This window comes from Puma concolor, unplaced genomic scaffold (genome assembly GCF_028749965.1).
Source record: "Puma concolor isolate L17-30 unplaced genomic scaffold, mPumCon1.1.hap2 unalloc_scaffold_22, whole genome shotgun sequence".
NCBI lineage: Eukaryota > Metazoa > Chordata > Mammalia > Carnivora > Felidae > Puma > Puma concolor.
This window is the reverse complement of record NW_028240228.1, coordinates 422,044-443,251: the sequence shown is the minus strand read 5'-3', so window position 1 is coordinate 443,251 and position 21,208 is coordinate 422,044. Positions and strand designations below refer to the sequence as shown.

The 21,208-nt window shown below is 37.3% G+C and overlaps 2 protein-coding genes and 1 long non-coding RNA gene across 22 annotated transcripts in view; 1 reads left to right on the top strand and 2 right to left on the bottom strand.

Annotated features, from left to right (window-relative positions):
- Positions 1-15,523, bottom strand: part of LOC147571559 (EF-hand calcium-binding domain-containing protein 13-like) — a 30,239-nt gene extending 14,716 nt beyond the window's left edge. Inside the window, exons 1-3 of the mRNA XM_086696293.1 lie at positions 15,463-15,523; positions 14,304-14,405; positions 5,162-5,215 (exon numbers count right to left, since the gene is read on the bottom strand). Of these exons, the coding sequence (XP_086552419.1) occupies positions 5,162-5,215; positions 14,304-14,405; positions 15,463-15,523 (217 nt within the window). The remainder of the gene's footprint in view (positions 1-5,161; positions 5,216-14,303; positions 14,406-15,462) is intronic.
- Positions 1-21,208, top strand: part of LOC147571557 (pleckstrin homology domain-containing family M member 1-like) — a 198,821-nt gene that overhangs the window by 85,683 nt on the left and 91,930 nt on the right. For 2 of the 20 annotated variants that reach the window (XM_086696252.1, XM_086696238.1), the window contains one exon: positions 17,411-17,525. The exons of 17 other annotated variants lie outside the window; for them this stretch is intronic. The gene's annotated coding sequence lies outside the window, so the exon portion shown is untranslated. Of the gene's footprint in view, positions 1-17,410; positions 17,526-21,208 lie in introns of those variants that run through there. One more of the 20 variants, XM_086696257.1, reaches the window with a different exon arrangement.
- LOC147571558 (uncharacterized) lies at positions 16,548-21,074 on the bottom strand. The gene is made up of 2 exons (XR_015247300.1): positions 20,751-21,074; positions 16,548-16,602 (listed from the first exon to the last, which is right to left on the bottom strand). It is a non-coding gene; the product is annotated as an uncharacterized LOC147571558 (long non-coding RNA).

Below are 21,208 nucleotides of genomic sequence, written 5' to 3'. Positions count from 1 at the left end.
TAAGGCAATGCCATCTATAGATTCAGTGTAATTCTTAAGATTCCAATGGCATTTTTTACACATACATAAAACATAATCCTAAAATTCATTTGGAACCACAAAAGCTAAACCAATCCTCAAAAGAAGGGTAAAGCTGGAGGATCACAATTTTTTACTTCAAACTGTATTATAAAGCTATAGTAATCAAAACAGTATGGCACTGGCATAAAAACACACACTTGGACCAATGAAAGAGAATCAAGGGCTTAGATACAAACTCATACATATATGGCCAACTTCTATTTGACACAGAAGCCAACAATATTCAAGCAAGCCTAGAATACTCAATGGAGAAAAGAGTGTCTTCATTAAATGTTGTTAGGAAAATTGGATATTTACATGACAAAGAGTGAGATTAGACCCCTGTCTTATACTGTTCACAAAAATCAACTCAAAATGAATTAAAGAATTAAATGTAAGGCCTGAAAGCGTACATAAAACTCCCAAGGGAAACGGAGAAAAAAGCTCTTTGATGTTGCTCTTGGCAATGATTTTTTGGATGTGACTCCTACAAAGCACAAGCAACAATATAAAAAATAAATAAGTAGGGCTACATCAAACTGAAAAGCTTCTCTGCATGGCAAAATAACCATAAGAGACCCTTAAATACAGAGAACAAACTGAGGTTGATGAGGTTTGGAGGGGAGGTAAATGGGTGACAGGCACTAAGGAGGGCACTTTTCAGGATGAGCACTGGGTGTCATATGTAAGAGATGAATCTCTGGGTTCTACTCTTGAAGCTAAGACTACACTGTATGTTCACTAACTTGAGAATAATAATAATAAAAAAAGAATCAACAAAATGAAAAGACAGCCTATGTAATGGAAGAAAATATTTACAAACCATGTATCTTATAAGAGGTTAATATCCAAACTATATAAGGAACTCATATACCTCAATAACAAAGAAACCAAATAACACAATTTAAAAATGGGTGAAATATCTGAAAAGACATTTTTCCAAGGAAGATATTCAAAGGGCCAACGGGTCCATTAAAAGGTGGCTCATCCTCGCTAATCATCAGGGAAATGTAAATCAAAACCACAATGACGTATCACCTCACACCTGTTAGAATGGCTATCATCAAAAAGACAAGAGATAGAAAGTACTGGTAAGGATGTGGGAGAAAGGGAAGCCTCGTGCACTGCTGGTGAAAGTGTAAATTGGTGCAGCCAACGTGAAGAGTATGAAGGTTCCTCAAAAAATTAAAAATGGAACTACATATGATCCAGAAATTATGATTTGGGTATATATCCAAAGTAAACAAAATCACTGTCTTGAAGAGATAACTACATCTTCACATCCATTATAGCATAATTTATAATAGCAAAGACATGGAAGAAACCTAAGCATCCATTGATGGAGGGATACATAAAGAAAATGTGGGGTATATATACAATGGGATATGAGGGTATATATGAGTTTTGGAAGCGTGTGGGTGTTTAGGAATTTGTCCATTTCTTCTAGGTTGTCCAGTTTGTTGGCATATAATTTTTCATAGTATTCCCTGATAATTGCTTGTATCTCTGAGGGATTGGTTGTAATAATTCCATTTTCATTCATGATTTTATCTATTTGGGTCATCTCCCTTTTCTTTTTGAGAAGCCTGGCTAGAGGTTTATCGATTTTGTTTATTTTTTCAAAAAACCAACTCTTGGTTTCGTTGATCTGCTCTACAGTTTTTTTAGATTCTATACTGTTTATTTCTGCTCTGATCTTTATTATTTCTCTTCTTCTGCTGGGTTTAGGCTGCCTTTGCTGTTCTGCTTCTATTTCCTTTAGGTGTGCCGTTAGATTTTGTATTTAGGATTTTTCTTGTTTCTTGAGATAGGCCTGGATTGCAATGTATTTTCCTCTCAGGACTGCCTTCGCTGCATCCCAAAGCATTTGGATTGTTGTATTTTCATTTTCACTTGTTTCCATATATTTTTTAATTTCTTCTCTAATTGCCTGGTTGACCCATTCATTCTTTAGTAGGGTGTTCTTTAACCTCCATACTTTCGGAGGTTTTCCAGACTTTTTCCTGCGGTTGATTTCAAGCTTCATAGCATTGTGGTCTGAAAGTATGCATGGTATGATCTCAATTCTTGTATACTTATGAAGGGCTGTTTTGTGACCCAGTATGTGATCTACCTTGGAGAATGTTCCATGTGCACTCGAGAAGAAAGTATATTCTGTTGCTTTGGGATGCAGAGTTCCAAATATATCTGTCAAGTCCATCTGATCCAATGTATCATTCAGGACCCTTGTTTCTTTATTGACCGTGTGTCTAGATGATCTATCCATTTCTGTAAATGGAGTGTTAAAGTCCCCTGCAATTACCACATTCTTATCAATAAGGTTGCTTATGTTTATGAGTAATTGTTTTATATATTTGGGGGCTCCTGTATTCGGCGCATAGACATTTATAATTGTTAGCTCTTCCTGATGGATAGACCCTGTAATTATTATATAATGCCCTTCTTCATCTCTTGTTACAGCCTTTAATTTAAAGTCTAGTTTGTCTGATATAAGTATGGCTACTCCAGCTTTCTTTTGACTTCCAGTAGCATGATAAATAGTTCTCCATCCCCTCACTCTCAATCTAAAGGTGTCCTCAGGTCTAAAATGAGTCTCTTGTAGACAGCAAATAGATGGGTCTTGTGTTTTTTTTATCCATTCTGATACCCTATGTCTTTTGGTTGGCGCATTTAGTCCATTTACATTCAGTGTTATTATAGAAAGATACGGGTTTAGAGTCATTGTGATGTCTGTAGGTTTCATGCTTGTAGCGATGTCTCTGGTACTTTGTCTCACAGGGTCCCCCTTAGGATCTCTTGTAGGGCTGGTTTAGTGGTGACGAATTCCTTCAGGTTTTGTTTGTTTGGGAAAACCTTTATCTCTCCTTCTATTCTAAATGACAGACTTGCTGGATAAAGGATTCTCAGCTGCATATTTTTCCTGTTCATCACATTGAAGATCTCCTGCCATTCCTTTCTGGCCTGCCACGTTTCAGAAGAGAGATCGGTCATGAGTCTTATAGGTCTCCCTCTATATGTTAGAGCACGTTTATCCCTCGCTGCTTTCAGAATTTTCTCTTTATCCTTGTATTTTGCCAGTTTCACGATGATATGTCGTGCAGAAGATCGATTCAAGCTACGTCTGAAGGGAGTTCTCTGTGCCTCTTGGATTTCTATGCCTTTTTCCTTCCCCAGATCAGGGAAGTTCTCAGCTATGATTTCTTCAAGTACACCTTCAGCACCTTTCCCTCTCTCTTCCTCCTCTGGAATACCAATTATGCGTAGATTATTTCTTTTTAGTGCATCACTTAGTTCTCTAATTTTCCCCTCATACTCCTGGATTTTTTTATCTCTCTTTTTCTCAGCTTCTTCTTTTTCCATAATTTTATCTTCTAGTTCACCTATTCTCCCCTCTGCCTCTTCAATCTGAAGCGTGGTCATTTCATTTTGCAGCTCGTTTATCGCATTTTTTAGCTCCTCCTGACTATTCCTTAGTCCCTTGATCTCTGTAGCAATAGATTCTCTGCTGTCCTCTATACTGTTTTCAAGCCCAGTGATTAATTTTATGACTATTACTGTTAATTCACTTTCTGTTACATTGTTTAAATCCTTTTTGATCATTTCGTTAGCTGTCGTTATTTCCTGGAGATTCTTTTGAGGGGAATTCTTCCGTTTGGTCATTTTGGATACTTTCTGGAGTGGTGCGGAACTGCAGGGCACTTCCCCTGTGCTGTCTTGAATAACTCGCGTTGGTGGGTGGGGCCGCAGTCAGACCTGATGTCTGCCCCCAGCCCACCGCTGGGGCCACAGTCAGACTGGTGTGTGCCTTCTCTTCCCCTCTCCTAGGGGCGGGATTCACTGTGGGGTGGTGTGGCCTCTCTGGGCTACTTGCACACTGCCTGGCTTGTGGTGCTGGGGATCTGGCGTATTAGCTGGGGTAGATAGGCAAGGTGCATGGGGGGCGGGAGGGGCAGGCTCAGCTCACTTCTCCTTCTGTGATCCGCTTTGGGAGGGGCCCTGCAGCAGCTGGAGGGAGTCAGGCGCGCCGCCGGAGGTGTGGGTCCGCAGAAGCACAGCGTTGGGTGTTTGCGTGGCGCAAGCGAGTTCCCTGGCAGGAACTGGTTCCCTTTGGGATTTTGGCTGGGGGGTGGGCGAGGGAGATGGCGCTGGCGAGCGCCTTTCTTCCCCGCCAAACTGAGCTGTGTTGTCCCGGGGCTCAGCAACTCTCCCTCCCATTGTCCTCCAGCCCTCCTGTTCTCGGAGCAGAGCTGTTAGCTTATAACCTTCCAGATGTCAAGTCCCGCTTGCTGTCGGAACACACTCCGTCCGGCCCCTCCGCTTCTGCAAGCCAGACTCGGGGGCTCTGCTTGGCTGGCGGGCTGCCCCTCCGCCCCGACTCCCTCCCGCCAGTCTGTAGCACGCACGGCCTCTCCGCCCTTCCTACCCTCTTCCGTGGGCCTCTCGTCTGCGCTTGGCTCTGGAGACTCCGTTCTGCTAGTCTTCTGGGGGTTTTCTGGGTTATTTAGGCAGGTGTAGGTGGAATCTAAGTGATCAGCAGGATGCGGTGAGCCCAGCGTCCTCCTACGCCGCCATCTTCCTCTCCGTCCTAACTCTACTATTCACTGATTTAATACAGAATATTTTTCCCCCACATAGAAGAGGTGTCATATATTAATGTCAAATTAAAAAAAAAAAAGAATTTGCTACCAAGACACACAATTGAAATTATTTATTTTTATTTATTATTTTGAAAGAGAAAGAGAGACAGAGAGAGAGAGAGAATGAGTGAGTGAGGGGCAGAGATAAAGAGAGGGACAGAAATCCCAAGCAGGCTCCATGTTTTCAGGGCAGAGCCCCATGTGGCGCTTGATATCATGAACCTCAGACCATGACCCGAGTCAAAATCAAAAGTCAGCTGCTTAACCAACTGAGCCACCCAGGCACCCCAGAATTTAAATTTTATTACTAACATGCAGAGATTTAAAAGTGTAACTCTAAGAAATTAGATAAAAAACGATCTATCAAATGAAGGATAAAATGGTAGAAAAAGCAAAGAAATAAAAGTCTTTGAAATATAATTTTGAGTAAAACTTATATTCTTAGATTTATATTAACTTCTCACCTGTAAGAGTTTTCACTCCATCCATCAATTTATCAAGATCAACCTTCCCATTATCTATAAAAAAAGGTAAAGATAAAAATAATAAAATGATGCAGACTCAGAAAAACAGAGTATGAAAACCTTATATTGTGAAAGTCCACTTCTTTTCATTGTGCTCTATGTCAATCCTCAACTTATAAATCCAGTTCTTCAGAAATTCTAGGATAGAAGACGTGCCCTATTCCCTATCAGAGGTGAGCCAACTATCGTCCATTGGCCAAATCCAGCCCACTGCCACGTATCTTTTTATTTGTTCACCACCTAGCTTTATATGGCCCATGAGCTAAGAATCATTTTTACATTTTCAAATGATTGTAAAACCCAAAAGGATATTATTTGTGACACATAAAACTTACACAAATTTAAAATTTTAGTGTCCATAAATAACATTTTATTGGAACACAGCCACACTAATTTGTTTACACATTGTTTACAGCTGCTTTTGTACTACAACAACATTACTGAGAAGTAGGACAGAGATCACATCAACCACAAAGCCTGAAGTATTTATTATTTGACCTTTATAGAAACATTGCTGACCCTGCCCTAGAAGATAGAGTCCACTCAGAGGCAATTTATACTCCTGAATTGTTTAGATTCACCCTACTTTATAAACCTGGAAGAAACTATTATTGATGTTGGCCATGTTCTATGACCCTGCTCAATTATGGTATATCCATAAAGCCTACCTATCATTGTATGATAAAAGGAAAAATGAAGTAATCTTTCATATATTCCCAATATAATTTTTTTTGAAAAGTCTTTTCAATTACTATGATAATCATGGAATGGCCAGTGACATATGACTGGTGTATTTTTGAAGCAATTGTTAAAAAACTTCATTCATCTCATCATAGGCAAATTTCCCTTTTTTTTCTTATTTTCCACTCTTTACTTAGTCATCATACATTAGTTACTGACAAGTGGTCAAGAAGTTCCTAAGAAGAGTTCCTAAGAAGAGGTATGGTATTTAACAGGATCACAAAAGATTGCCACTGAAACTGCTAGGTTGGCTCGTCACATCTCCACAGATTTTGATGGTAATGAGACAATGAGCCCAAATGGATTAAGATAGTTTATTACTTATACCCAAGAAGTAAGATCAGCATGGTGTTGGATCTCTGCCACTTTAGTCCCAGAATACAACACGGAACCAGCTGGACAGTGGACGGGTGGGACATGCGATGAGTCGTTCTGCTGCTGGGAAGCTCACTCAAATGGTACCCAACAAGTTTTATAGACTTATACAGAAATCTGCAGCTCTATCCTAAGGGAGAGAGGCGGAAAGTTGTGTTCAACTGAAACTAAGGAGATGAATGAGAAATGACCTTGTGACCGTCTCCTGTAGATAGGGAAACAGATGGAGACACTGCTTGGTGGCAGCTCTTCACAAGGCTGTCTACTTCCCCTTGTTCCAGGAGGAACTGTGACGCTTTCAAGAAAGACTATGGTAAGATTGTGGTCAAGATGTATTTATGTGGCCTAGGTGGAGATGTGCAAAGTTGTGAGAGAAGAACCATTTCCCTCAAATTACGTATCTAATATTTGAAATGTGCTAGGTCTTAAGGGCACAAAGATAATTAAAGTACACTTTCTACTTTCAAGGACTTCAGAGTTCGGAAAAACTGGTTATGCTGAGTAAACAAAATTCAGAGATAGTGTACTTTTATGGAAGACTCTGATCAAATTGCCTGAAATTTTCCCATATACACCACATAGGAATTTTCCTTTTCCATAAATAACAAGTTAAATTAGGAGATTAGTATCTATTATTGTCGAGCCAAGTATTTTATTTATTGATATATATTTTTTAATATAATTTACTGTCAAATTGGCTTACATACAACACTCAATACTCATCCCAACAAGTGCCCTCCTCAATGCCCATCACCCTCTTTCCCCTCTCCCCCACCCTCCATCAACCCTCAGTTTGTTCTCTGTATTTAAGTATCTCTTGTGGTTTGCCTCCCTCCCTCTCTGTAACTATTTCTTTTTTTTCCCCTTCCCATCTCCCATGGTCTTCTGTGAAGTTTCTCAAGATCCACATGAGTAAAAACATATGATATCTGTCTTTCTCTTACTTATTTCACTTAGCATAATACCTTCCGGTTCCATCCACGTTGCTGCAAATGGCATGATTTTATTCTTTCTCATTGCCAAGTAGTATTCCATTGTATATATAAACCATATTTGCTCTATCCATTCATCAGTTGATGGACATTTTGGCTCTTTCCATAATTTGGCTATTGTTGAAAGTGCTGCTGTAAATATTGGGGTACATGAGCCCCTATGCATCAGCACTCCTGTATCCCTTGGGGAAATTCCTAGCAGGGGGTCATAGGATAGTTCTATTTTTAGTTTTCTGAGGAACCTCCACACTGTTTTCCAGAGCGGCTCTACCAGTTTGCATTCCCACCAACACTGCAAGAGGGTTCCCATTTCTTCACAGCCTGGCCAGCATCTATAATCACCTGATTTGTTCATTTTAGCCACTCTGACCACTCTGATCACTTGGTGTGACGTGGTATCCCAGCGTGAGTGTGGCTTTGATTTGTATTTCCCTGATGATGAGTGATATCGAGCATCGTTTCATGTGTCCATTGGCCATCTGGATGTCTTCTTTGGAAAAGTGTCTATTCATGTCTTCTGCCCATTTCTTCACTGGATTATTTGTTTTTCAGGTGTGGAGTTTGCGAGTTCTTTATAGATTTTGGATACTAGCCCTTTATCCGGTATGTCATTTGCAAATATCTTCTCCCGTTCCGTTCCATCGGTTGCCTTTTAGTTTTGTTGATTGTTTCCTTTGTAGTGCAGGAGCTTTTTATCTTGATGAGGTCCCAATAGTTCATTTTTGCTTTTAATTTCCTTGCCTTTGGAGAGGTGTCGAGCAAAAATTGCTGTGGCTGAGGTCAAAGAGATTGTATTTTAAATATACATATGTCCTATTGTAAAAGATAGATTACAAACTGTAAGAAGAACATGAAAATCATCTAGGCCTGGAAATAGGCTAACTTCCTTTTTTTTCCCTATAATTTAGAAAATTTATTTTATATCATTGAATGATGTTTAGAGTTAAGCCGATTTTTAAAATATCACTCTTATGCAGGGGCGCCTGGGTGGCTCAGTTGGTTGAGCGTCCGACTTCGGCTCAGGTCAAGATCTCGCAGTCTGTGAGGTCAAGCCCCCCACCTCGGGCTCTATGCTGACAGCTCAGAGCCTGGAGCCTGCTTCAGATTCTGTGTCTCCCTCTCTCTCTGCCCCTTCCCTGCTTGTAGTCTCTCTCTCTCTCTCTCTCTCTCTCTCTCTCTCTCTCAAAAATAAATAAGAAACATTAAAAAAAATTTAAAAATTAAAAAAAATTAAAATGTCATGCTTATGCAAACATAAAAATATGTGAGATACACTTGCAATTACTATAATTTCATATTTAGAATCTAATTCTTTTAAATTGCTGTTCAGCTCTTCAACTCAGAATCACTGGTGTCTGCTTTTGTCTCCAAAATATTGTCCAGTGTGCTATCAACAGCACTGGTGACACAGCATTTCTTAGATGAGGGCTCCATTAGAGTTTTTTATTGAAAGCAAACAAGAAATTAAAAATGTTTCTTGAGAGTAGTTGACACATAAGGCTACATTGGTTTTAGGTGTACAACGCAGTCATCTGATAGGTTTTTATACGTGATGCCACAGCACCACAGGTCTAGCTACCGTCTGTCACCATACAACGCTATTACAATATCATTGATTATATTCCTTATACGGTGTCTTTTATTCCCATGACTTATTCATTCCATTACTGGAAGCCTGTATCTCCTACTCCTCTGCATCCATTTTGCTAATACTCACATCCCCACCCCTCCGGCAATCAGTTTGTTCTCTGTATTTACAGGTCTGATTGGTTTTTTGTTCGTTTATTGACTTTTTTTTAGATTCTACGTGTGAGTGAATTGATATATTTGTCTTTCTCTGACTTACTTCACTTAGCATAATACCCTCTAGGTCCATCTGTGTTGTCCCAAATGGCAAGATTTCATCTTTCTTGACGAATATGGCTGAGTAATATTCCAGTGTGTGTGTGTCTTCTTTGTCCATTCATCTATTGATAGGCACTTAGGATGCTTCCATATTGTGGCTATTATAAATAATGCTGCAATAAACATAGAGTGCATCTATCTTTTTGAATTAGTATTTTTGTTTTCTTTGGGTAAATACTCAGTAGTGGAATTATTGGATTATATGGTATTTCTAGTTTTAATTTCTTGAGGAACCTCCATACTGTTTTCCATAGTGGCTGTACCAATTTACATTCCCATCAGTAGTGCACAAGAGTTCTTTTCCTCTACATCCTCACCAACAATTGTTATCCTCACCAACACTTATTATTCTCATTGTTTTGATTTTAGCCAGTCTGACAGGTCTGAGTTGATATCTCATTGTGGTTTTTATTTGCACTTCTCTGATAATGAGTGATACTGAGCATCTTTTCATGTGTCTTTTGGCCATCTGTATGACTTCTTTGGAAAAGTATCTATTCAGATCCTATGCTCATTTTAAAAATCAGATTTTTTTTTTTTTTTTTTTTTTTTGGTGTTGAGTTGTATAAGTTCTTCATATTTTTTGGATATTAACCCCTTATTGGATATATCATTTGCAAATATCTTCTCCCATTCAGTAGGTTGCCTTTTTGTTTTGTTGATAGTTTCCACCACCGTGCAAAAAAGGCTTTTATTTTGAGGTAGTCCCAATAGTTTACTTTTGCTTTTGTTTCCCTTGTGTTAGAAGACATATCTAGAAAAATGTTGCTACAGCTGATATCAAAGAGATTACTGCTTGTGTTCTCTTCTAGGACTTTTATGGTTTCACGTCTCACAGTTAGGTTTTTAATACATTTTGAATTTATTTTTGTGTATGGTATTAAAGAGTGGTCCAGTTTCATTATTTTATATGTAGCTGTCTAGTTTTCCGGACAAATGGTCCAACAATACCATTTGTTGAAGAAACTGTCTATTCTCTATTGTATATTCTTGCCTCTTTTGTCATAGACTAATTGACCATATCATCACGGGGTTATTTCCGGGCTCTCTATTCTGTTCCTTTGATCCCTGTGTCTGTTTTTATGCCAGCACCATACTGTTTTGATTAGTATGGCTTTGAAGTAGATCTTGAAATATGGAATTGTGACATCTCCAACTTTGTTTTTCTTTCTCAAGATTACTTTGGCTATTGGGGGTCTTTTGCAGTTCCAAACAAATTTTAGGATTATTTTTTCTAGTTTTGTAGAACGCGCTTTTGGTAAATTGCACTGAATTGTAGGTTGCTTTGGATAGTATGGACATTTTAACAATATTTGTTCTTCCAATCCCTACGCATGGAATATCTTTCTATTTGTTTGTTGTGTCATCTTCAAATTCTTTCACCAATGTGTTATAGTTTTCAGAGCACAGATTTTTTTTCCCTCTTTGGTTAAATTTATTCCTATTTCATTCTTTTTGGTGCAATTAAAGTTAACAAGAAATTTTGACAAGTTGATGTCTGATGTCCATCCTCATTGCTTGGAACTTTATTTTACCTTTGTGAGGGATTTGGCAGTTTCTTTTGCCTTCACTTACACTGTATGGTGTATCATAGGCAATTCTTTTGTGTATGCATCATTAACAACAGGTAGTATAGATTTTCTACTTGTGGGTTTCTTTCTTTCTTAGGTCCAAAAAGCATTTTGTTGTAGCTTTGCAATAAAATTTTGAAAAACAGAATTGTGGTCTTTCCTCCAATGGTGAGATGTTTTCTTCACTAATCATAAATTTATACTTTGCCACTGTTCCCATGCTTTTCCTGTATACACAACTTTCCCTTCAATTCTTAATGACAGCGCAATTTTTTTGGAGAAGTTTTTAAACAGCAATTAAACTCAACGCATGGGGTACCAACAATACACAACTGAAAGTGGTAATGTGCCACAGTGACAGGCTAAAACCAAATTCACAAATGCAGACTCAATGACAAGAATGTAATAACTCTACTATGTGATTGGTAACAATTATAAGATGCATCCTGATTCACATGCTAAAATGTGAAAGTATTATTTACATATATATATTTTTTAATTTTTTTAATTTTAAAGAATATATATTTTTTAAATAATGAAATATGAGGCTGATTCTGATTCTGCCATGGCCGTATCAGCTCTCTACAATCTATTTTTCCTGATGATTAGACTAAAAGTCTAAAGAAAACACAAAAAGCAACAACACTAGACTATAGAAGAGAACCAAAACTTGCAGAAGTGACTGGCAACGGGGGTGAGCCTTCTGTTTTGGTTTTCTCTTTTCCCTAATGGCTTTGTCCTGAGGGTGGGGCCCCAATCACAGAACTGCAAGGCAGAGCAGGAAGCTAAGACTGATTAAAAACTCCATCTCTTTGACCAGGGAAACCTGGAAAAGAGGCCCCTTCAGGCTGGAAAATATGGGGTAATTCCAGAGAGGAGAGAACAATGGAGAAAGGGATCCCCTAATTCTGTGTATGAATCTGTAAAAGTCTTGGGCTCACTTTTGAGTTGTGCATGCATGAGACAGATACAAAGAAAGCATTCTTGCAATGGCTTTGAGAACTGAATTAAGATTTAAACCAGGGCCCAAGTCTCAGACTAACCCAAGTGGCACATGCAGACAGACCCATAGCAGTAAAACAGAGCTTTGTAGAATGAACTGAGACTGGAACCATCCAGAGAAATGGGAGATGGAATTTGTGTTCTGAATCTCAGAGTTGATTACCTGCTAAAACAAAACCCACCAGCATTCTCCAATGAATTTTAAAAGGACCCAGAGTCTACACAACAAAATAGTTGACAAGGTTGAGGATACAATTCAGAATTATTTAACATACAAAAAGTTAGGAAAATGAGATCAATTATCAAGTGAAAAGGCAATCAACACATGCCAATCCTTGGATGACTCAAGTGTTAGAATTATCAGGAAAAAAAAAAAAAAAAAAGGCTCTAAAACAAATATTTTGGTCACAGAATCCCTTTACACTGTTAGAAGTTTTTGGAGACTCCAAAGAGCGTCTGATTATCTTGTATGCTAAATCGTAAAACAAGTGTTAATAAAATTCAAAGGACTGAAATCATGCAAAGTATGCTCGCTGACCACAACAGAGTTAAATTAGAAATGAACAACCAAAGGAAATCCGAGACATTCAAATATTTTGAAATCAAACAACACATTTCAAAGTAATCCATGAGTCAAAGAAGAAATTACAAGAGAAATTAGAATGTATTTTTATCTGAATAAAAATTAAATACATGAGACACAGTGAAGGTGGCGCTTAAAGTAAAATTTATAGCCTTAAATAACTATGTTAGAGAAGAAGAGAGATCTCAAATCCATAATTAAGTCTTTATCTTCATCTAGGAAAGTAAGAGCAAGCCAAACCAAAGACAAGCAGAAGGAAGAAAATAATGAAGATTAGAGAGGATATGAGAACAATGACAGAGAAACTCAATGCAACCAAACATTTAGTCTTCGAAAACATCATCAAAATTGACTAGCCAAGAAAAAAAGAGAGAGGACACAGATGACTACAATTAGTAATGAAAGAAAGGATTAACCCATTGAACTTAACAGTAATTTAAAGGCTAAAGAGGGAATACTGTGAACAACTTTATGCCAGAAATTAAACAACTTACATGAAATAGATTCCAAAATGGACACAAGCTGCCAAAATGGAATAAAAAAGAAACAGAAAATCTGAATAGTGTTGCAACACACAAGAAAATTTAGCATTGGAAATTTTCTCAGAGAGAAGGGACTATGTCCAGATGGCTTCTTTGGTAAATTATTACAAATAATTAAAGAAATAATATCAGTCCTACATAAATTATTTCAGAAAACAGAAGTGGGAAAAAACACCAATTCATTCTATGAGGCTAGTGCTACCTTAATACGAAAGCTAGACAAAGACATCACAAGACAAACTCCAGTGGTGATGCCTTGTAATGATACTGGGAAGGGATGAGTTTTAGTAGAAAAATCAAGAGCTCAGACTAAGACAAGTTAAGTTACAAGTTATTTGAGCTATCCAAGTGGAGATTGCAAATAGGTAGTGAATAAACCAAATAGAGATCCAAGGAGTGTTTTAGGTTAGGAATAGCTATCAGTGATTCATTACCATACAGATAGAATTCAGAGCTCAAAAAGTAGGTAAGATCACTTAGAGAACCCATCAGAGCCTTGAGTTATTTCAACGTTTTGAAAGAAGGTACAGAAAAGTAGAAGAGGGGAAGATAAGATGGGGAGAAAAAAACCCCAACTAGTTTTATGATCAGGTTTACATAGAAATGGATCATTCTGCCCACTGTGTGTAGAGTGGATTTAAAAGTAACAAAATTATAGGCAGAGAGAGAGTTATCTAGCAGTCTAAGAAGAGATAAAAAGAAATAGAAAGAAGGGTAGTGATACAGAGCTAAAGAGTAGGAATGGATTTTAAAAATATTTAGGAGTTTAAATAGGCAGCAGCAAGTAATTAAGTGGGTAGAGATTTCTGGCAGGGTCAGTGAAGCAGAAAAAAGGATGATCAGTTTAAAAAGATATGGAATATATTAGATTACAAATTTTATCCTTGAACAGCTATTTGGGGTGGACTGAATAGAAATGTCTCAGAAGATTTAGAATAAAATAGTTTGAAGACTGGGGAGAAGACTGGAAAGAACATAACTGATGGTTCAAACAGATGGTTAAAAGTAGGGGTTCATAAAATCACTCAGGGAGAACACATAAGACAAAAAAGCAAATGGTTCAGATTGGAAGAACTAAGAAATGAAGCGTTAGCCAGCGTACGATCACTTTTAAATTTAATCCGTAGAAGTTTTATTCTACATTCTGACTATTCCTCAGATAAGCATTCTGGCTTCTCTGCTTTCTGTATGAAAACATGTTGATAACTTTAAATTTTAAAAATGAGGCAGGATTTCTTTTTACTTTAGAATGGGTTCTACTCTAAGATACATTTCCTTTCAGCATCAAATAATCCTAATTTCAAAAATTCTCATATGCACATTCACAGGCAAAGCTCTGCAGAAACGCAGAGAAATAACCACAGTGCTTACCGTTAACTGGTAGGTTATCTGTTAGACTTTGAAGCTCCTCTCCTGTGAGCACGATTCCCATGTTTTCTAGAACAGTATTGACTTTACTTCTTTCAACCTTCCCTCCTCAGGAAAGAGACATAAGGAATGACAAAAAATACTAAAATATGAAAGAACATTAAATACTAGAAATCTATCAGTGCTCTGTTACTATTATATTGAAAATGTTTTTACTATTAATATGAAAAAACTAGGAATAAGGAAAAATAGAATCCTTTTCAGTACTATTAATATTGCTTTGAAACATGAGTACCAAACTCTATTTTAACATCGTGTTAAAGAGCCTTAAGCTTTGCCTTGATGAAACTATGGACAAGAAATAATTTATGAAGGGATTTTGCAACTTAAGCTAAAGACAACTAATTGAATTTGCTTTGTGTCTATGTCAGACAAAGCATTATATAGATGCTCAGAAACATAATACATATACTTCAGAATTTCAGGGAGAGTTTTCATTTACTGAGTAAATATGTTCTTATTCATCCTCGAATAACAACAAAAAAATGAGACGGGATACAATAGTGACAATTATGCCATTCTAAACCCCTGACAGAACAGTTGACAGTCTCTCTATGCTGGTTTCTTTATCCTTTGATTTCTCTTGTCCAATTCTTCTAAAATTCTCTCCCCTAATCACATTCCTTCATTTTTTTTTCTAATAGTTTTGTCATTGGCCAGAGGGCATGACATGACAGCATTTATTTTGCCCCTGGTGGCCTGGGTTATATATAGAGAGAGAGATATATAGATTGATAGATATAACTTAAAATCTGCCTTTTCTAATTACTTTAAATATATATATATTTTAAATGCTAGAAGAGAAATTTAAAAAAAATTAAGTTTATATATTTAGAGAGAGAGAGAGTGAGTGGGAGATGGGCAGAGAGAGCTAGGGAGAAAGAGAGAAAGAATCTCAAGCAGGCTCCATGCTGCCAGCACAGAGCCCTGCGCAGGGCTCAGTCTCACGAACTGTGAGATCATGACCTGAGCCAAAATCAAGAGTTGGACGTTCAACCGACTGAGCCACCCAGGCGCCCCTAAAGAGAACTTTTAAAACTTCTCCCATGGTACCATAAAGCTAAGTATTCTAGAAGGCTACTAAAGTATCTTTATGGCTTACCATCAACTGGAAGCTTCTTTAGCAGCCTCTTTTGTTCTTTATCTGTTAGCTCAATACCCATGTTCCTCACAAAATCTGATAGATGTTGCACATTAATATTTTTCCTTTGAAAATATGAAACGTGATCATTCAAGAATTTTATAGAATAATTATTTCAAGTAATAATTTAATAGTGTTAAGCATGTTTCTTCCTAACTTGAGCAAGTTCAAAGATATAATAAGATATATACATCCATACAGAATTGAGAAGGGTCATATATCAAATTTGCTTAAAAATACTGAAAAGTATGTTTTCTTAATCTGACAAGAAGTCAAAGTAGAAGAGAATAGATTTTACCTAAATAACTGTCTGATTAATGAAATATCAACATCAATTCATTTATCCATCTTACCAGAGAATACTATATATTTTAATTTTTTTCTGAAATATGTTATTTGCTCTTGATACTGACAATAAATAAACTTTTTTAAATGAATATAATCTATTGTCAAATTGGCTTACGTACAACACCCAGTGCTCATCCCAGCAAGTGCCCTCCTCAATGCCCATCACCCACTTTCCCCTCTCCCCCACCCCTTCATCCACCCTTAGTTTGCTCTCTGTATTTAAGAGTCTCTTGTGGTTTGCCTCCCTCTCTCTCTGTTTGTAACTATATTCTTCCCTTCCCTCCCCCCATCATCTTCTGTTCAGTTTCTCAAGATCCACACATGAGTGAAAACATATGATACCTGTCCTCCTCTGACTTATTTCACTCAGCATAATTCTTTCCAGTTCCAAGAATGGAAAAAAAAAAAAGCTTTATTTTGCTGTTGCTTGATATACTCTGATTTGGGAATCTATTAATAATGTTGAAGTAAGTATTATTAGTATAAAAACTCCAGAAAGTTCAGAAGTTATTAGTAAGTTATAGGCTTTTAATTACTATATATAAAGGTAAACCGTGGGACATTAGGAGCAAATGTTCCATTAGAAAAGGTTGAAAGCTACAATTTACAAATCAGCAATAGAATGGTAAAAAATATTATTTAAAACTATACTACTACATAAAGTCTGCAGATCTTGGTTTTATATAACTTCCCACTGACCTGTAAAAGCTTTTAATCCACTACACAACTTTTTCATTGTAGTTCTCCCATATACTGTAAGAAGAAATGCAAATAATAAAAAGAGACAGTGAAACACACAAATAATAGGAGAGGAAAATATTCCAGCAACACTTCCGTACTAATAATATTCTCTACTTTTACCCACTTCTTGAGAATGAGTGTAAAGAGGTTAAATATGAAAAATATAACATCAACAATACAACTATGACTTAATTCTTCTATAAAAAAATCAAACCTACAATAGTCAAGGGATAAGAGTCAAAAGCCACTTACTGTCCAGGGTCTACTTTTTAGCTCTCAGACTTTGAAGAACTTTCTTATTTCTATCAGGCCATGACAATGGGTTTATGTTTGGTACATGCTATTCAAAAATGTTTAAACTTGGGTTTCAGCAGTGATTTTCTCAGGTAATGTGTTCTCATTCAATATTCCCTGGTGTTTTAACAGACCCAGAAAGATTTATTTCCTCCATTTGGATTACAAGATAAATTATTAAGCACTTTGAAGACAAATCCTTTATATTAGCAATTGGGGGGGGGGGCAGTTATCACACTGATAGACTAACAGATTTTATTTCCAATTTAATATTTTTTTTGAAAATTTTATTTGGGTAATTGTAGATGCATATGAAGTTAGTAGGAAAAAATAGAGAGAGATGCCTTGTACATTTTTGTCCAGCTTCCCTTAATGATAAGACTTACAAAGCCATAGAATAATACCAAAAACAGAATACTGGCATTGATACAATCCACCGATGTTATTTAGATTTCCTTAGTGTTACTTGTACTCATGTGTATGTCTTTGTATTATTAAATTCCAGACAATTTTACTACCTGTGTAGGTTCACGTATGCACTGCCACAGTCAAGATACTGAACAGTTCCAGTCCCACAAGGACCCTATTATAACCACATCCACCTCCTTCTGCCTCCACCAATCCCCTATCTCTAAATCCAGGCAAGCTCTAATCTGTCCTCCATTTCTAAAATTTTGTTATTTCAAAAATGATATGTAAAGATCTTACAGTATGTAAGCTCTGAGGTTGGCTTTTTTAGCTCTGGATAACTATCTGGAAATTTGTCCAAGATGTTGCATGAATCAGATAGTGTACTTTTACTGATGAATAATAGTATTCCATAATATGTATGTACCACAAGTTTGTTTAGCCATTTACCTGTTGAAGGAGACTTGGGCTGATGCCAGTTTTTGGCTCTTACGTTCATGTACAGATTTTGTGCGAACCTAAGTTTCAAAGGTGTAATTGCTACGGTAGCTCTATGCTTAGTTTTGTAAGAAACTGGTACTTTGTCTATAGTGATTGTATCATTACATTCCCACTACCAAGTATGAGTGGTCCGGTTTCTCAAGCATCCTCATCAACATTTGGTGTTGTCATTATTTTTTATTTTAGCTATTCTGATAGGTATGCAATGATATCTCACTGCAGTTTCAAATGGCACTTCCTTAATACCTAATGACGTCAAGCATCTCTTCATGTGTTTATCTGATACCTGTATATCCTCTTTGGTGCAATGTATTTTCATTCATATAGTTTCATATATTTTCCCCATCTTCTTATTGGTTTGTTTGTATTTTATATTGCTGAGGTTTTCTCAAATCAAAAAAAAAAAAACCCCTTTTAATGTTTATTTTTGAGAGAGAGAGAGAGAGAGAAAGACAGAGCACGAGAGGGGGAGGGGCAGAGAGGAAGACACAGAATCTGAAGCAGGCTCCGGGCTCTGAGTGGTCAGCATAGAGCCCAAGACGAGGCTCAGCCAAAGTCAGACGCTCAACTGACTGAACCACCAGATGCCCCTATATTGCTGAGTTTTGCGTGTTCTTTAAATGCCATAGATGCTGCTGCTTTGTCAGATGTATCATTTGCAAATATTTTCTCCCAGACGGTAGGTTGTCTTCCACCATCTCCACACAGCTTTCCAGAATAAAAGCTTTTAATTTTAATGAAGTACAATTTATCAATTTTTTCCTTTTGTGAATCATGCTTTTCGCATAATATGTTTCTAAATCAATTTATTCTTACTAGGCAGCATAAGCATAAATTACATAACTCAAATGTTACCAATAAGAATACAGTGAAAAATATGTCTCCTTTATAAACATCTCCATTGTCAGAATTCTCTTCCTTCTAAGGAACAAACATTGACATTTTTTGTTTATCTTTTTTAGAGATACTCTATGCATATATTTGTATATAAGAATAGAGCTGACTGGTTCTTTTGATGGCTCCATATATTAAATTGACTAGATGTTCTGTAATTATGGAATCAATTTTAAAATGCATCAAAATGGGTATAAATTGCTTTTCCTTGCATTTTCAGATATATTGTTTTAAGAGAATATATCTTGTTTGTTCAAATATTCTCTTCCCCTCTGTATCAAGTCTGTCTTATGGGAGGATTGTACTGCTGTTCCCAATGATATCGTGCAATTTGCTTTGTCAAATGAAATATTTGAGTGTCTTCTGAGTAGAAACTTTAAGAACTATCACATGGCTCCATCATCTCTCTTTTTCCTGTTACAAAAGTGACACTGTCCAGACAGGGACTGTTCTTGCATCCTATGTCCTATAGTAGAGAACAGATGGACAGCCAACCTATGGGCAGTGTCTAATATTGAGTGTCATGCAAAAAAACTCTGTTGCCACTGAGATTTGGGGGTTGTTTGTTGCTACTGCAGCATAGCTAGCTGATAATAGGAACTGGAACCACAGGGCGCCTGGGTGGCTCAGTCGGTTGAGCGTCTGACTCTTGGTTTCAGCTCAGGTCATGATCTCACCGTTCATGAGTTCAAGCACAGTGTTGGGCTCTGCACTGACACTGAGGAGCCTCCTTGGGTTTCTCTGTCTCTCTCTCTCTCTCTCCCTCTTACTCTGCCCCTCCCCTGCTTAGGCCATCTCTGTCTCTCTCAAAATAAAGAAACTTAAAAAAAAAGGAACTGGAACCACAAGTGTGTTGCTGTCTTAGCAACAACAAAAGTAGTAGCAAAAACACCAAAACTATGTGGCATTGGCTCTGGTGCTGGAAGTGTTTGGTGAAGAAATTGTTACTGGAGGCTGGAATGAACCCATGCCTTGCAATGGTGTTGGTGAGTTTAGCAATTCCAACAACTTAGAAGGCAGAAAATGTACTGAATATGCTTGTACTTTAAAAGAAGAAGCTGTGTGGGGCGCCTGAGTAACTCAGTCATGTAAGCCTCCAATTCTTGGTTTTGGCTCAGGTCATGATCTCACAGTTTGTGGGTTCGAGCCCCACATCGGGCTCCATGCTGAAGCCTGCTTGGGATTCTCTCTTTCTCTCCCCCTCTCTGCATCCCTCCTCCACTCCCTCTCTCTCTTTCTCTCAAAAATAAATAAATAAACTTAAAAAAAAAGAAGAAGCTAGGAAATACAGTGTTACTAGAGTATCTGGTTGATATTGGCAGCAACGGACAAGTTACTACAAAAAGAAATGAACCCAGAAAACAACTGGCTGGCTAGCAAGCAAGGATAAAGGAGAACAGAGAGAATCCAGAGATTCAGGGTGCGACATGGCACAAAAAATGAACTAGTTCTCATCTTCTACAAATAGAAGATAACACCTGGAATTTCTTTTAGTGACCAAGGGCATTCAAAACTAAGTCTTCTGGCAAAGGCAATATGAAGAGTGTGATCATCATTCCTTTTGTTGAAACCTCTGATTTGATTAACATGGTGCCTAGTAAATCCTCCAAATTTGAAAAAAATAATTCAGGAACAAGCATCTTAGGTTGTGCTTCTCCCCAGGGAAGTCTGATAAAACTCAAGGGGTCTACAATTAAATCTAATGAGAAGCACATCTCAAAAAGAATTGTAGATGTAACTATTGGCACATTAAGCAAGTTGTAATCAATCAGATAAAAAGTCAACCCTATTTTAGTATAAAACTTAAACTAAAAGGTACTCTGTTCATGACTTAAAGTGGGGTTCCTGCCCTCTACAAATAGGAAGTACGCTAAGAAAGTTGCCCCAGCCCCCAAGAAGGGGTTATTCTTCAATGCCTTCTTCAGATGTGAGAAGAAGAAGAATGGAAAAAGGTAGAACTTCTTCAATCCCATAACCAAGATCCATAAAGAACAATGAGCTGGGAATCTAATCATCATGGTAAGATTTTTCCCAAAGAACTTAAAAATATTTTCAATGCTTACCATCAGTGGGCAGGTTGCATTTGAGATCCTTAATTTCGTCTTCTGTGAGTTTCCATCCCATGGTTTTCAAAACTGAATCAAGTTTATTGGCATTAACAATCCCTCCTTAGAAAAGCAAAATGGTCAAGAAATAGCCAAAGGAAAGAAAAATACAGTTTATATATTTAAATAACCTATGGGCCCACATGGCTGTAGTGTAGGTGGAAATATAAAGGGTGTCCCCTGTCAGAAATATTTTTCTTTTGCAGGCAAGGGATCTTTTTCTAAAATTTTTGTTTGGGGGATTTTAGTTCTTAGAAAGTTCCGTCTGCAGAAAAAAAAAACCAAAAACTGAAATCTTGAACTAATTGTCCAAGATGCATTATTATAGTCAATTAGCATGCTGTATAGTTTTTGGATTTAAATAACTTAAATAGGCTCATATATAGCATGACAGTTGACTTGTTTTAGCAAATACA